This window comes from Penaeus japonicus, unplaced genomic scaffold (assembly GCF_977035675.1).
Source record: "Penaeus japonicus unplaced genomic scaffold, GWHDUDI00000001_assembly GWHDUDI00000013, whole genome shotgun sequence".
Classification (NCBI taxonomy): Eukaryota; Metazoa; Arthropoda; class Malacostraca; order Decapoda; family Penaeidae; genus Penaeus; species Penaeus japonicus.
This window is the reverse complement of record NW_028234415.1, coordinates 19,342,525-19,360,024: the sequence shown is the minus strand read 5'-3', so window position 1 is coordinate 19,360,024 and position 17,500 is coordinate 19,342,525. Positions and strand designations below refer to the sequence as shown.

Here is a 17,500-nt window from a genome sequence, read left to right as displayed (position 1 = left end):
ACTATTCTTATATCTGGCGTCATATACTGACAATTTTTCTTTAGTAATTTACATTGGATAAAATCTTATGGTGCATCTTTGACTTAATCCTACTGCCAGTATCACACATAATAAAAATCTTGATGCGGAAAATGTAACTCTGCTTCATTTTACAATTACCACCTCAAATGAAAAAAGAGATAACTCTTCAACACCTAATCCTAGCAAGAAAGGAAAAGATACACAATTAAATACATATATAGAAAAGTTCCTCCTCACCCCATGCTGGATCTCATGGAGATTATCCACCCCTTCCAGCGCGGGAGGAAAGGGAGAAATCATGGTCACGTTATGGCCATTCTCTGCCAGCTGTCTCAGGAAAGGAAGTGCAATGATGCGGTGGGATTTTGTCGCAACTATCTGGCAGAAGAGGACATTTGAGGCCAGAGCTGTTGGTAGGGTGGAGATTGCGAGAAGTACGACTGTGTGGAGGATCATTTCACTCTCGTTTGGTCGTTTACCTCAACAGCTGTTGGAGTTGAGAGGTTGATTAGTTGGTGCTTGAGGAAACTGGGTTCTGCTTGGGGAAGGGAGGGAGGGAGGAGGGGTTGTGATATTGGGTGAGGGGAAGGGAAGACAAGAGGGAAGAAAGAGAGGGAGAGAGGGTGAGAGAGAGAGATGTTCACTTGGTGAAACATGAGACAAAAAGAAAAAAAAGAAAATGACACAAATGGCAAAACGTGAGATATACTGAGAAAAATAGAGAAAAAGAAAATGGTAGACATCTTGAAAAAAGAAATAGGGAGAGAAATAAAGAAACAAGAGATAGAGGGGGAAAAGAAAGACACAGATAGACAAGAGAAAGAAATGGGGAGAGAGACAGAAAGAAAAAATCAGTGTAAGAGAAGAATGATAAAATGAGAGAAAGGGATACAGATAAAGATAGAGAGAGGGAAAGAGACAGACCAAGAGAGAGATTATCTATAATGCATGTACTCACAGAAGATTATAATCTTTTTTTATTTCTCTAAAATGATCAGTAGTAAGCATAAAAGAACAAATATTAAAATCATCAATAATCTATTAAATCCATCAAGTATACATATAAACTCATACACATAATTTCCATTTTATGATAAGATAAATTCAGATATTTCTAGAAAAAGTCCCGTTGAAACTGGTATCACTGGATACCTTATAATGTCTACTAACCAAATATAGCAATATCACCTAATGCAACTAATAAATAAATATATGATACAAGTGTCCAAAAAATGCTCATAATCTGCACACAAGAAAGAGATGTTTACTTGGTGAAACATGATTGCTTTGCAGAGCCAAGTAAATACGCTGAAAACAGCACATTCAAAATTCCCACTTGAAATTGCTTTGTGCCATGCAACTGTAATCACTGTGCAAGCAGTACACCACACAAAGAAGTAAATTGTAGTCACCACCTTTTTTGTACCTACATTCCAAATTAAACAGATATATACCATGTTATATATAATTTGTTAGAAGAGATTTATAAAATAATAATTTCTGACTGGCTATTTACCAATTTTACCTGGTCATTTCCCTGGGATACTTCATGCCCTCCCCACCTATCAAGTCTAATATCACTGACTCCACTGACTAAAACCACTGTAGATAAACACTAGACATCACAACTAATCGATAGATTTTATGACGCTGACCTATTCTATAAATTTTCCTCGAAATCTAATAAAATTTGTAATCATAAAGCACCTTAAACATAATTAGTTTACTTTCTCACTTATCACACCAGAAATGTTTCTTGCACTTAGGGTACTGTGAACTTTATAAAGGGTAAACATTCAGAACAGTGCCGTGTCGCTAATTACTACACATCTGGTATCAGTGGATTCCTCTCACCCTATAGTATAGTTATAGTGAGTATGACCCGCGATTCGACCCTTATAACCCGCAATCTAGGTTCCAATAGCAGGGGAGGGCATGAAAGAGACCAGGGAAATTGTGGGGTAAAATGTGAATAATATCATGATAAGAACTTTGATTTCCAAATAAAACAGAAGAAAGAGATAACAACAGCGACAGTGAAGCAAATCCGAATCCCACATAACAACAGCGAAAAGTCTTATATTTGATGAAGTGATCATGGTGTAAATAATGGTATTTAGCGATTACTGTGATTATTTACACCTTGATCACTTCAATAAACTATGTCATTTCTCTGTTCTTCTGTAGTTTGGATTTTCTTCACTGTCGCTGTTCTGGAATGAGTACAGCATCCATCAACTGTAATCTTAAAGCCACTGTACTCACACTTTGTGTAACCTGTTCCCTCGGGACGACAATTTTTTCTCCCTTCTTCTTCTTCTTTCTTCTTTTAGAGGGTTTTAGACTATATGTAGTCTATATTCCCTGATTCTATTTCTTTCTTCTTCACTTCTTTCTTCTTTCAATTTTTTTTTTTTTTTTTTTTTCACTATCTTTTATATGATGTCTATGATTTTTGTTCTCCTTAGGAAGATTTTTGTATGTCTGAGTATGTAGTACTTATTTTCAGAGGGTTGATTTCCACCTGTAATAAGGAGATTTGTTGTTAGGGTGTTGATTTTTAATTTTTTGAGGGCTTCTTTTAGTTTAGTTCTGTGCGAGTGATGTCTTGGGCAATATAATAATAAGTGTTCTATATTTTCTACTTGGGTGTTACACCATCTGCAGTTTGAATTATCTACCATATTAAGTTTGTGCAGGTGTTGATTTAGTCTTGTGTGGTTAGTCTTCATTCTTGTTATACATACATCTAGTTTTCTGTCTTTTGATCTTGTCCATGGTTCTGGTTTGTTGTCTTTTATGTAGTTGTTTTTTGTTTCTAGGATTGATGGAATGTAGTGTTCCCAGTTTTCTATTATTTTTTTTCTTATTTCTTTTATCATTGTTTTTGTGTCCTGAGGTATGGTTATGGGGTTTGGGATGTCATGTGCTTTTTTGGCAGCTTGGTCTGCTATCTCATTTCCTTTTATATTTTTATGTGAAGGTATCCATTGAAATATTATGTTTTGATCTCTTTGTGTAATTTGTAGGATTAAATTTTGTATCTTATATATTGTGTTTTTATAATGTTGTGGTTTACTGTTTTTTATTAGATGCAAAGCAGCTTTTGAGTCTGTTAAGATTACTGAATTTGATAAATTATTGTTTTGAATGTAATGTAAACTTTTTTCTAATGCATAAAGTTCTGCTTCTGTAATTTCTGTGTTAGGTGGGAGTTTCCAAATTGTTGATATTTTTTTGTTTTCTATGTATATGGCTGCTGTTGTGGAGTTTGTTTCTGTTATTTTTGATCCATCTGTGTATATTTGGTTATAGTTTTGGTATTCTGTATTTATGAGTGATTGGAAATGTATTTGTATTATTTGATGTGGGTAATTTTTGGTGTTTGTGTTCATGAATTCTGTCCTTACCATGTTTGTAAAGTCATACCATGGGGGGATTGGAGTGATATTAGGGGTTGTACTAATTTGTAATTTGATTTTAATTTCGTCACAAGTATTTAGTACTTGTGAGAAGTAGTTTTTTGTCTTTGGTTGGATTGGATTATAGCTTTCTATATTTTTATGGTCATTTGTTTTAATGGAGTATTTGCTGTTTTTTTTTTTTTTTTTTTCCAGTATTTTCATCATTTGTTGACATTCTATAATTTTAATTCTTTGTTTTAAAAGGTAAGGTGATTGTTAATGTTTGTAATGATATTTTCCGGGGTATCGGGGTTGATTTAAAAACAGCCTGTTGCGATTCTTAGTGCTTCGTTTTGAATTGTTTCTAGCTTCTCTTTTCCTAGATTTTTAATTCTGTATTTTTTGCTGATCATATATAGTTATTTCCATAGTCTATGTTGGGTTTTATGTAAATTCTAACGAACTTTATCAGAGTTTCCCTGTTGGCTCCCCAAGAAGTGGATCTAACTTTTTATTATGTTGATTTTTGACATTATTATAATTTTTAATTTTTCTATATGTTTATTTCAATTTAATCTGGGAGGCATCAGCATCAAATTTTATTCCTAATATTTCATGACTTGTGGTGAAGGTTAGTTCTTCATTTTCTATCTTTATGTTTGGTATGTTTCTATTTTATTATTGGTGTGTGTAAACACATTATTTTGCTTTTGTTTATATTGATTTTTAAGTCCCATTTGTCTGTCCATTCTTTTATCTTTTTGATACCATTTTCTAAATTTTGTATTGCTTTTTTTTTCTATAATCTTGATCGGTTGATATGATTGTGAGGTCATCTGCATAGATGATTTTATGAACCTTGGGTGGCAGTTGTAGTCTGACATAAAGTATATTAAAAAGGATAGGGCTAATGGGGGAACCTTGGGGAGTAAGGTTACCCCGCATAAAAAATGTTAGATTATAATGTTACCTGATGAGGTTTTTTCGTTTCCAATTGATATTTTGTATGATCTGTATCTGCAGCACCTTTTAAAAAGTTTTGTATCCATTTGAGAAAGGAACTGTTTTTTCCCATGTTTTTGTCTTTATTAGTATTGATTCGTGGTTTGCTGATCAAAGCTTTCTCTAGATCTAGAATGCCACTAGTGCATATTTCTTTTCTTTTACGTTTTTTTGTTGGCTTGATTTATGTGTAGTTCTATTATTTGTAGTGCGTCTATTGTTGTTTTATTGGGTCTAAATTAATTAATAAATCCGCTTGATCTTTGTCTAGTTTTTCAGGTGTTTCTGTCCACCATATTAATCTTTTTGTGATGATGTTTCAAAAATTTTCCCCATGCATGACAGTTGCTTATAAATCTATATGATTTTAGTTCTTTTGGATCTTTCCCATCCCACGGTTTTAGTATGGGGTTTATAAGTGCAGTTTTGAATTCGGGCGGCTGGTGGGAATTGTCCTGAGTTCCAGTATTGTTTAGATTTTTTAGGATTTGTTTTAATATGTTATTGGGTGCTTTTTTGTAATTTTCGTTTTTGGGATAATGTAAATTCGTATGGGATTTAATCAGGACCATATGCTTTTCCTCCCCATTTTTAGTTTCTTTTATTGGTTTTGACGAGAGAGAGAGAGATAGTTCATTCATGGTTATTGCTCTATTTAGATCTGTTGATTCAGAATTGTTCAAAATATCTTCTTTTTTCCTTTTCTAGTTATTAGCTGTTTAGTATTTTTATTTGAGTTTTTTTCAAATTCACTTTTGAATAGGTTTAACTTTGCATTTGTATCTGAAATTGGTAAATCATGATGGATTAATGGGTAATCTTTTATTGTTGTTTTCCCCCCCCCCATTATTTTCTTTATAAAGTACCAAATTTTTTTGGTTGGGGTTCTGCAAATCTAGTGTTTCACAATATTTTTTCCATGAATGTCTTTTTTGATCTTCAATTATTTTTTCTCTTTTTCTAAGCTTCTTCTTTTCTATCTAAACTGCTAATCTTTTATATTTTGATTTATTTTCGGTATTTGGTCTTTTTCTTCTCCCCTCTCCATAAAAAAACAATTATAGGCCTTGTTCCTTTTTTTTATTATTTCGTTACAAGTCTTATTCCACCAGGGTTTGTTTGGTTTTTGTTTTGTTTTTATTATGTTACTTTACTAAATTCAAAGTATTTTTCACCAGTCTTCTTGATTACTTCTAATATTTCTTTTAAAAAAAAAAAAAGAAGTTTCAAGTTGTCAAGTTTTATCTTCAACTGCATTTAGTTTAATTCTGTTTTGTATTTTTCTTTCTTTTTTCTCTCCCCCTCACTTTCTCCCCCAGCCGGAGGTGCGTAGGTTACCGTGGTGGTGCAGGTGGTATTACTTTTATCGTTAAAAAAACCATCTCTTTTCATTTATACTTATATTATTTTGGGTGGTATCGTCTTTAATGATTATTGGTAAATGGTCACTTCCTAGATTTTTTGGGGACCTGTTTCAATTAATAGATGGCTTAGGCTCGAGGATGAACTATAGCAAGGATCTATTGTAAATTCTTTGTTAGTTCTAGGCATGCTATTTTGTTGGTAGACCTGGTGGAGTAAAGTGAGTTAGTTTTTTATTTGAAATAAATTCTGCTAGATTTCTGCTGTTTGGTTTTTTGTCTAGATCTTATTTGGGGTCCCATAGAGGATGATGAGCATTGAAGTCCACTATCAGTAATTTTGGATTATTTATTTGTTCTTCATAAAATTCCAAATTTTTTTTGTTCTATTTTGTTTAATTGGGTTAGTATATCAGCAATATATTTAGCCATATTATTTTTGTGACTGATTTTTATACTTAAAGTTTCTATTTTGTCTGCATAATTGTCTTCTTATGTTTAGGATTTGAACTGTACGTTGTGTCTGTACTAATGAGTAACCCCCTCCTATCTGATTTTGTCTATCTTTTCTTATAATTTCATAAGTTTTGATAACATCAAATTTATCTTTGTTTTTTAACCATGTTTCATCTAACACGCTATTAAGCTTGGATCTTCTTTTAAAAATAAGGTAGTTCAAGTCTGTCTTTTGTTTAGTGATTGACTTGCATTCCAAAAAATTATTTTATTATTCATATTTTGCACATAAATTAACTTATTTACGGTACATTATTTCAAATATGCTTCTGGAACATTATTTGTTAATATTGATGGTCCTTGTTTAGAATTTGGTTATATATTTGGATATCTATTTTTATTATATTTTTGTAAAGATTCTAACCATTGAATTATTTGATTCTGCATTATCTTTGGTTGTTTCGGGTCTTTATCTTTGTTAATGGTGATGGGGAGGGACCATAGTTATTGGAGATTTGTTTATGTCTATTGGTAGTTGTGGGAGGTATGTTTTGTGTCGTGTTACTTTGTTGTTTTGGTGATTCTCTGAGATTTGTTGTAACTGTATCTTTAGATTTGTTGATTGGGATATTTTTAGGTGCTGATATTGTTGTTATTTTGTCTGACTGGAGCTTTTGGGTTTTTTTTGACCTGGTGTTATGCTATGGGCCTGAGTGACTGCTTCCGCAAATGTTTGGTCTTAGTTAGAATTACTGCGTGTAGTTTCTTGTGAGTTTCTAGTTTTGTGGGTTGTGTGTGGTGTTATTTTGTGTGGGTTGGCTTTTTTTTTTTTCTTTTCTGTTAAGGTTTTATTTCCTGTTTGTGTCTGTTTGGAGATGGGAGTTTAATTTGTTGTATTTTATTTGACTTCAAAGTTGTTTGGAGTTCGATTTTGTCTGTTTATTTCTTGTGCTTTTTGGTGTGCTTTGCAAAATTTATAACTTTTGGAGAATGGTGTCTCAAAAAAACAAAAAGGGTTATTTGTCTGCAGTGTCTCTATATAATTATGAATTAAAATTCACTGCAGTTACTAACATCGTTTTCTATTTTACACGTTAATTGTCCATGGACCCATATCTCAGGACAGTTGTGTGCATCTGTGGTATTGGGGAGGGAAAGTATATATGTTGTAGTTGTATGATGTGATGTCTAATTGCTACTCTTTTGGGTAGGAGTGAGCCTTTGAAAGTGATGATCTATTGATAGATTTGTAGCGGATCATTTTTTGGGGGCTTGTCTTTTTATCTCTGGTTAAGTTTATTTAGTTCTAATTGATTTCTAGGACTTCAGAGTTTGTTCCCCATATTGCTTTAATTTTGTCTCTATTATTATTTCAAATTGGACATTTCAAGGGTCATTTGGGGAATATCGTCCATATGAACAAACCGTGAATGTGCTAGGATGCAGGTTGCTTCTGCACTGAAACTTGACCCAGTTACCCGATGCTATTTTGTTCATTTGTCAAATTTTAGTTATATCATCAACTCAAATCTTATGGCTCTACCGTTGCCGAGGACTCTTAAAATGTATCTTCTTTAATTATTTTTGAAAAAAACAGATTTATTGATGGCGTCTGTTATTGTTATTGGTGTTGTTGAAATTTAGGTAGATGGACTCGTCTTTGATTGAATAAGTTTACATTATTTTGATCGACTTGCATGTTGTTGATGGGTTGGGTTTGTTGGTGCGTTGTTTGCAACTTTTGTCCATTCGGTTTTCGTCAGTTCGTGATCTTTTGGATTGGTGTCTTCTTCCGAGTCACGGTGATCAAGTTTTTTGCGTCCTATGTTTTGTTGGTCTGTGTGTTCCATATAAAAATTTGTTGTTGTGCCAGGTATTTCACCTGGATCTGGGTTTAGGATCACTGTCCATTTAATTATTTCCCACTATATTTCGATGGAGAATAATTTGAATTCACTAGAGTGTAAAAATAGGGTCGCACTCTGTGACTTTCAAACTTGGAAACAATTTTTTCTCCCTTCTTCTTCTTCTTTCTTCTTTTAGAGGGTTTTAGACTATATGTAGTCTATATTCCCTGATTCTATTTCTTTCTTCTTCACTTCTTTCTTCTTTCAATTTTTTTTTTTTTTTTTTTTTTTTTCACTATCTTTTATATGATGTCTATGATTTTTGTTCTCCTTAGGAAGATTTTTGTATGTCTGAGTATGTAGTACTTATTTTCAGAGGGTTGATTTCCACCTGTAATAAGGAGATTTGTTGTTAGGGTGTTGATTTTTAATTTTTTGAGGGCTTCTTTTAGTTTAGTTCTGTGCGAGTGATGTCTTGGGCAATATAATAATAGGTGTTCTATATTTTCTACTTGGGTGTTACACCATCTGCAGTTTGAATTATCTACCATATTAAGTTTGTGCAGGTGTTGATTTAGTCTTGTGTGGTTAGTCTTCATTCTTGTTATACATACATCTAGTTTTCTGTCTTTTGATCTTGTCCATGGTTCTGGTTTGTTGTCTTTTATGTAGTTGTTTTTTGTTCTTATGTATATCTAGATTGATGGAACAGGCTGTAGTGTTCCCAGTTTTCTATTATTTTTTTTCTTATTTCTTTTATCATTGTTTTTGTGTCCTGAGGTATGGTTATGGGGATTGATGGTTTGGGGATGTCATGTGCTTTTTTGGCAGCTTGGTCTGCTATCTCATTTCCTTTTATATTTTTATGTGAAGGTATCCATTGAAATATTATGTTTTGATCTCTTTGTGTAATTTGTAGGATTAAATTTTGTATCTTATATATTGTGTTTTTATAATGTTGTGGTTTACTGTTTTTTATTAGATGCAAAGCAGCTTTTGAGTCTGTTAAGATTACTGAATTTGATAAATTATTGTTTTGAATGTAATGTAAACTTTTTTCTAATGCATAAAGTTCTGCTTCTGTAATTTCTGTGTTAGGTGGGAGTTTCCAAATTGTTGATATTTTTTTGTTTTCTATGTATATGGCTGCTGTTGTGGAGTTTGTTTCTGTTATTTTTGATCCATCTGTGTATATTTGGTTATAGTTTTGGTATTCTGTATTTATGAGTGATTGGAAATGTATTTGTATTATTTGATGTGGGTAATTTTTGGTGTTTGTGTTCATGAATTCTGTCCTTACCATGTTTGTAAAGTCATACCATGGGGGATTATGACGGTTCTTGGAGTGATATTAGGGGCTCTCTCTTCTTTGTACTAATTTGTAATTTGATTTTAATTCCGTCATGAGGATTTAGTACTCTGTGGAGAAGTAGTTTTTTCGTCTCGTCTTTGGTTGGATTATAGCTTTCTATATTTTTTATGCGTCATTTGTTTTAATGGAGTATTTGCTGTTTTTTCCAGTATTTTCATCATTTGTGGACATGCTATAATGTTATTTCTTTGTTTTAAAGGTAAGGTGGATGCTTTGTTAATGTTTGTAATGATATTATCGGGGTTGATTTAAAACAGCCTGTTGCGATTCTTAGTGCTTCGTTTTGAATTGTTTCTAGCTTTTTTAATTCTGTATTATTTGCTGATCCATATATAGTTATTCCATAGTCTATGTTGGGTTTTATGTAAATTCTAAAGAAATTTATCAGAGTTTCCCTGTTGGCTCCCCAAGAAGTGGATCCTAACTTTTTCATTATGTTGATTTTTGACATTATTATAATTTTTAATTTTTCTATATGTTTATTCCAATTTAATCTGGGAGCATCAAATTTTTATTCCTAATATTTCATGATTTGGTGAAGGTTAGTTCTTCATTATCTATCTTTATGTTTGGTATGTTTCTTATTTTATTATTGGTGAAACACATTATTTTGCTTTTGTTTATATTGATTTTTAAGTCCCATTTGTCTGTCCATTCTTTTATCTTTTTGATACCATTTTCTAAATTTTGTATTGCTTTTCTATAATCTTGATCGGTTGATATGATTGTGAGGTCATCTGCATAGATGATTTTATGAACCTTGGGTGGCAGTTGTACGTCTGACATAAGTATATTAAAAAGGATAGGGCTAATGGGGGAACCTTGGGGTACCCCGCATATAATGTTACCTGATGAGGTTTTTTCGTTTCCAATTGATATTTTGTATGATCTGCCTTTTAAAAAGTTTTGTATCCATTTGAGAAAGGAACCTGTTATTCCCATGTTTTTTGTCTTTATTAGTATTGCATCGTGGTTTGCTGAATCAAAAGCTTTCTCTAGATCTAGACATGCCACTAGTGCATATTTCTTTTCTTTTTTGGCTTGATTTATGTGTAGTTCTATTATTTGTAGTGCGTCTATTGTTGTTTTATTGGGTCTAAATCCGCTTTGATCTTTGTCTAGTTTTTCATGTGTTTCTGTCCACCATATTAATCTTTTTGTGATGATGTTTTCAAAAATTTTCCCCATGCATGACAGTCTGCTTATAAATCTATATGATTTTAGTTCTTTTGGATCTTTCCGGTCCGGTTTTAGTATGGGGTTTATAAGTGCAGTTTTGAATTCGGCTGGGAATTGTCCTGAGTTCCAGTAATTGTTAAGATTTTTTAGGATTTGTTTTAATATGTTATTGGGTGCTTTTTTGTAAAATTCGTATGGGATTTCATCAGGACCATATGCTTTCCCATTTTTAGTTTCTTTTATTGTTTTTGTTAGTTCATTCATGGTTATTGCTCTATTTAGATCTGTTGATTCAGAATTGTTCAAAATATCTTCTTTTTCTTTTCTAGTTATTAGCTGTTTAGTATTTTTATTTGAGTTTTTTTCAAATTCACTTTTGAATAGGTTTAACTTTGCATTTGTATCTGAAATTGGTAAATCATGATGGATTAATGGGTAATCTTTTATTGTTGTTTTCCCCATTATTTTCTTTATAAAGTACCAAATTTTTTTGGTTGGGGTTCTGAAATCTAGTGTTTCACAATATTTTTTCCATGACTGTCTTTTTTGATCTTCAATTATTTTTCTAGCTTCTACTGCTAATCTTTTATATTTTGATTTATTTTCGGTATTTGGTCTTTTTCTCCATAAATTATAGGCCTTGTTCCTTTTTTTTATTATTTCGTTACAAGTCTTATTCCACCAGGGTTTGTTTGGTTTTTGTTTTGTTTTTATTATGTTACTAAATTCAAAGTATTTTTCACCAGTCTTCTTGATTACTTCTAATATTTCTTTTAAAGTTGTCAAGTTTTTATCTTCAACTGCATTTAGTTCTGTTTTGTATTTTTCCCAGCCGGTATCGTTAAAAAACCATCTCTTTTCATTTATACTTATATTATTTCTGGTGGTATCGTCTTTAATGATTATTGGTAAATGGTCACTTCCTAGATTTGGACCTGTTTCAATTAATAGATGGCTTAGCTGAGGTGAACCTATAGCAAGATCTATTGTAAATTCTTTGTTAGATCTAGGATCTATTCTTGTTGTTAGACCTGGTGGAGTCAAAGTGATTAAGTTTTTTCTTGAAATAAATTCTGCTAGATTTCTGCCTGTTTGGTTTATTTGTCTTAGATCTAATTTGGGGTCCCATAGAGGATGATGAGCATTGAAGTCACCTATCAGTAATTTTGGATTATTTATTTGTTCTTCATAAAATTCAAATATTTTTTGTTCTATTTTGTTACATGGGTTATATATCAGCAATATATTTAGCCATATATTTTTGTGACTGATTTTTATTCCTAAAGTTTCTATTTTGTCATGATAATTGTCTCTTATGTTTAGGATTTTGAACTGTACGTTGTTTCTGATACATAATGCTAACCCCCCACCTATCTGATTTTGTCTATCTTTTCTTATAATTTCAAAGTTTTGTAAATCAAATTTATCTTTGTCTTTTAACCATGTTTCACTAATAGCTATTAAGCTTGGATCTTCTTTAAAAATAAGGTAGTTCAAGTCTGTCTTTTTGTTTAGGATTGACCTTGCATTCCAAAAAATTATTTTATTCATTATTTGCACATAAATTACTTATTACGGTCATTATTTCAAATATGGCTTCTGAAATTATTGTTAATATTGATGTTCCTTGTTTGAATTTGTTTACTATATTTGATATTATTTTTATTATATTTTTTTATGATTCCTAACCATGAATTATTTGATTCTGCATATCTTTGGTTGTTTCGGGTTCTTTATCTTTAGTTAATGGTGTGGGGAGGGACCATGTTATTGGAGATTTGTTTATGTCTATTGTTGTTGTGGGAGTATGTTTGTGTGTGTTTCTTTGTTGTTTTGGTGATTCTCTGAGATTTTCTTGTACTGTATCTTTAGTTTGTTTTGGGGATATTTTTAGGTGCTGATATTGTGTTTTTTGTCTGACTGGAGTTTTTTGCCCTGGTGTTATGCTATGGGCCTGAGTGACTGCTTCCGCAAATGTTTGAGTCTTAGTTAGAATTACTGGTGTAGTTTCTTGTGAGTTTATAGTTGTGGGTTGTGTGTTGTTATTTTGTGTGGGGTTGCTTTTTTTTTCTTTTCTGTTAAGGTTTATTTCCTGTTCTTGTTTGGAGATGGGTTTAATTTGTTGTAATTTTAATTTGACTTCAAAGTTGTTTGGAGTTAGATTGTGTCTGTTTATATCTTGTGCTTTTTGGTGTGCTTTGCAATTTATATCTTTTGGAGAATGGTGCTCTTCACAAAAAAACAAAAAGGGTTATTTGTGCAGTCTCTATAATTATGATTAAACTCACTGCAGTTACTACATCGTTTTCTATTTTTACACGTTAATTGTCCATGACCATATCTCAGACAGTTTGTGCATCTGGGTATTGGGAAAGTATATTGTTGTATGTTGTATGATGTATGACCTATTGCTACTCTTTCTGGGAGTGAGCCTTTGAAAGTGATCCTTATTGATTTTGTAGGGATCATTTTTTGGGGGCTTTCTTTATCTCTGTTAAGTTTATTTAGTCTAATGATTTCTAGGACTTCAGAGTTTGTTCCCCATATTGCTTTAATTTTGTCTTTTATTATTTCAATTGGAATTTCAGGGTCAATTGGGAATATCGTCCCATATGAACAACCCGTGAATTTGCTAGATGCAGGTTGCTTGCACTGAACTTCCCAGTTACCCAGATGCTCAATTTTGTTCAATTGTTCAATTTTAGTTATATCATCAACCTCAAATCTTATGGCTCTACCTTTGCCAAGGACTCTTAATGTATCTTCTTTAATATATTTTTGAAAAACAGATTTATTGATGGCGTCTGTTAAAGTTATTGGGTTGTTGAAATTTGAGGTAGATGACTCGTCTTTGATCTGAATAAGTACTACATTATTTTGATCTACTTGCATGTTTGTTGATGGGTTGGGTTTGTTGGTTCGTTGTTTTGAAACTTTTGTCCATTCGGTTTCGTCAGTTCGTGATCTTTTGGGATTGGGGTCTTCTTCAGAGTCACCGGTGATCACGTTTTTGCGTCCTTTGTTTTGTTGGTCTGTGTCCATATAAATTTGTGTGCCAGGTATTTCACCTGGATCTGGGTTTAGATCACTGTCCATTTAATTATTTCCCACTTTATTTCGATGGAGAATAATTGAATTCACTAGAGTGTAAAAATAGGTCTTCACTCTGTGACTTTCAAACTTGGAAAACATTTTTTCTCCCTGTGGCCGTAGCATTGAATTGTTTACCTTTGGAGTATCAAGGGATTGTGAATATAAAATCACATCAGTTTGATACTATCAAAATAACATTTTGGGATAATCTTTTTTTGTATTTTGTCTTGATTTTATATTTGATTTATTATGTATGAGGACTAATTCTTGTCAATACGAATTAGTATATTACATGAATCCTCCTTTGAAGTCTTCTCTATTGTGACCTCTGACATGGAATGAGGGATGAAGAGAGAATAGGCGGGGGGAAGAGGGGAAGGATGAGGAAGATTATGAGGTGAGGGAGGGGAAGATGATGATGAGGAGGAGAAGGTGAGGATGGTAAAGAGGAAGGGGAAGATGAAGAGGAGCAGGAGTAAAATGATGATGATGATGATGATGATTATGATGGTGATGATGACGAAAGAACTGAGGAAAAATCAGTTGAATGTGTTATCTTTTGATGTTACTATCACGCAATTCTGAAGCGAGTGGGCCATGTCCGCAAAGAAATTGAAGACCATTGAACTTAATTACTCCAAGACCGGATTACTCTTGTGGACTTACCATGTAAATCAAATATGGTCTCGGATTTTAATTTCTAAATTAATTATTAAGGCAACCGAGGTTGATACCAGAACTGAACCAGTAACCTGAAAATGAGATGAAAATTCATTTTCTCATTCATAACACAGAGTTAATAATAAAACCACAACCGCTTAATTATGATCCCATGTTTGTAGATTTAAAATATTAAAAGACAGGAAAGAGTAAGGAAAAAGGTAAAGTTATTCAAAGAGCGATGAAAACCTTTTTAGGGTACACTGAAGTAAATATGAACTTAACTAAAAACACCAAAACCAAATAAATAAAGTCAATATAGCAACGTTTTGAATATATTTTTACACCAGCCACTCCACCTATCACCCAACAACACCAGGCAGGCTAGGCAGGCGGCGTGCTTAACCGCAGGGTCGTGAACACAGAACAGCTCCAAGAGGCGCTTAACACCACAGCGTCCCAGAACACCACGAGGGGAAACACCATGAGGTGAGACAGGGCACAAAGGATACACTCAATAACACATCTATCCTTTATTAACTCTAATTCTTCACAAATACACTATTCTATGGGCATAATACAGGGGAACCAGCACATTACGCGGCACAGTACAAGCTTATAACAGTGCAACACAAGGTATCTCAGCTCACAAGGGGCACTCGCGAGGTCTTCACAGCAGGAGCACCAAACTGCGTCTGTCCTGGCTTTGCTCCTCCGCTCCTCTGCTTTATTCAGCAGGGAGCCCGAGAAAACGCAGCCTGAGTCAGGCAACGTCTCAGCAGGTGTAGTAAGCTACTAGACTTTGGTCCTGATAGTAACTATATTGGACCGTATTTCAGTGGCCATATGAGTTCATTCGGAAGGGTAGAAGGGTTCACAAGGAGTTCACTAGGGGAGGGTGGTAGGATGGGACTGAGTGTGTCGGGGTTCAGTGTATATATATATGTATATATATATATATATATATATATATATATATATATATATATATATATATATATATATATATATATAATGACCTGGTTACTTTCATCTCCAACGAGGTTTTCGCATAATGCTGCATTTGTTAGATATTAGTAATTTACCAGAATTCTATATCAATAGTTGCTGGTCTCTAATTCTATTGGCGTTATTACATATCTACTTATCTCAATTCGCAAGCAAGCCTCGTCCAAGCTAGTGAATTTCCACTGTCACCTAGCGGTTACTGACGCGGCTGGGCACTGCGTTGAGTAAGGACCAAGCTCAGATCGAGTCAACACTCGTTGGCACATTCTCTCACGAGTCGGCACACGCTGACACAGGCAGGCTCGCTTCAGTGCATACAAAGCCCGGCGTAGCATCTGCTCCGCAAATCTGGCTTATCCTTATCCTCAATTCGTAAAATACAAGCATTTGATTAACGTTTTCTATAAAGAACTTGAACCTATATAATTTTCTTTCAATACTTTAAGTAACAGACTATTTCATGTTTTTTGAATTATCTGAATTACACGCACACACACACATCGTGGGGTGCAAAGTGTGTGCAATGAGGAATCAACCATTATTTTAATTTTTAATTATAGCACTTTTCTGGTTCCTAGGATGAGAACTAAACTGAACCAGGCTTGTAGAATGCTTCCCTGGGAAAATGTGATTTATAAGCCGCATCGTATAAATATTCCAATCTTTACAAGACAGGGAAAAATGGAAAATCAGAATGTGACTATCCTGGAAAAAAACACATTCTTAAAAAAAGATCAATGACCAATTTAGTAAAACTATCATATCCGTGTTTGGCATGACCTACATCTAACTTCCTGTAAACACTTAAGGTTAGAATGAAATAATTTAGATAAATCCCATATTTTTTCTTGCTCTATTGTTTACCCAATAACATTGGCTGACGTGTATACATACCATGACAAGATGAGCCCAAATGAAGGATTTAAACGTATGAGCGTGTTACTGTTTGTACCTTCGTTTATATTAAGTTATTTATTAAAAAAGTAAGTTATAAATGTATTATGATAATGATTAAGATTATCACTTGTCATTCTTATCATAAAGTATTATATAGCCTCACCGTGTGTCTTCTGCATTGCAGTTAATTTCCTGTTCTTGGCATAATACTGATGTCATAAGAGTATTAATGTCACAAAGATAATCACGTATTTACATGTGTCTATTTCAAAAAGTGTCCTTAATAATTTGAATGTTGGATGTTACTACAAGCATCCTTGTCATCATTATTGGCAAAATTAGTAGGTGTTTAAGTTTGCTATATCCCCCAGCACTGATATTCCCTCCATAATCTGTCTTTACCATGAATAGTCATGAAAAAATCCTTATCAAAGTCAGTCTGTCATGAATGGTCTTTTTCATTTGGTCTATTGTCTCCTGCAAAGCATTCTTTAAAAATGTTCCTAGTTTAGTCTGGTAGTTTCGAGTCTCATCTAGCACCTTTTGTGATGTTTCCTGTAAAACCAACGGTTTATCCATCACCTGAAGTTCTATTTGATATAACCACTTCTGGCTTCATTGGTGGCTCCACGAATGCTTGCATTTGCACTTTCAGTGGGATTAATTGAATAGATGATTATTAAAGCACCTTTGCCTCGGGTATAAATACCAATTCTGTGTTGGCTAGCGTGTCTTCCGACTCCATCATGGCCCCCACACTCATAATCATATAAAAACCGGATATAGTGAATAGCTACATAGAATGTAAAAACAGAAATCCTTTAACCTTCCAAATTTAAGTCCTTTCTCGCATTGTCCTCTGCGATCCCACAGAAGCCCTTTGTCCGGAGGTCATTGTCCTCACGTGCTGGACCCCTGAAGAATCGCAGTCCTAATTCCTGCTAAATCTTCCAGGCAGCAAAGCTTCCTCCTGGTTCCGAACCAACCTTATGCCAGTCGGACCAACCTGGAACCCTTCCCCGTGACACTTCAAAAGTAACTCTAATATAGGTTAACTGCCCTACATCGAGAACAGTTGAAACTCACAAACTCCCATGCTCCTGCTCAATTACCGTGCAACTTTAGCGCACAATCTGTCCGCGATCCTTCTTCCCTCGCGTCTTGGTGATAGCTGACCCCCACCCCCCCTAAGGCACTAAA

At 33.7% G+C, this 17,500-nt stretch overlaps 1 protein-coding gene and 1 long non-coding RNA gene across 2 annotated transcripts in view; both read right to left on the bottom strand.

Annotated features, from left to right (window-relative positions):
* Window positions 1–3,477, bottom strand: part of LOC122255352 (UDP-glycosyltransferase UGT5) — a 20,274-nt gene extending 16,797 nt beyond the window's left edge. The window contains exons 1-2 of the mRNA XM_043019383.2: window positions 2,287–3,477; window positions 259–508 (exon numbers count right to left, since the gene is read on the bottom strand). Of these exons, the coding sequence (XP_042875317.2) occupies window positions 259–477 (219 nt within the window). The 5' untranslated portion in view covers window positions 478–508; window positions 2,287–3,477. The remainder of the gene's footprint in view (window positions 1–258; window positions 509–2,286) is intronic.
* A 4,783-nt stretch (window positions 3,478–8,260) lies between these two features.
* LOC147470619 (uncharacterized) lies at window positions 8,261–13,844 on the bottom strand. Its single transcript, XR_015191527.1, has 2 exons — window positions 13,533–13,844; window positions 8,261–8,482 (listed from the first exon to the last, which is right to left on the bottom strand). It is a non-coding gene; the product is annotated as an uncharacterized LOC147470619 (long non-coding RNA).
* Window positions 13,845–17,500: the final 3,656 nt, after the last annotated feature.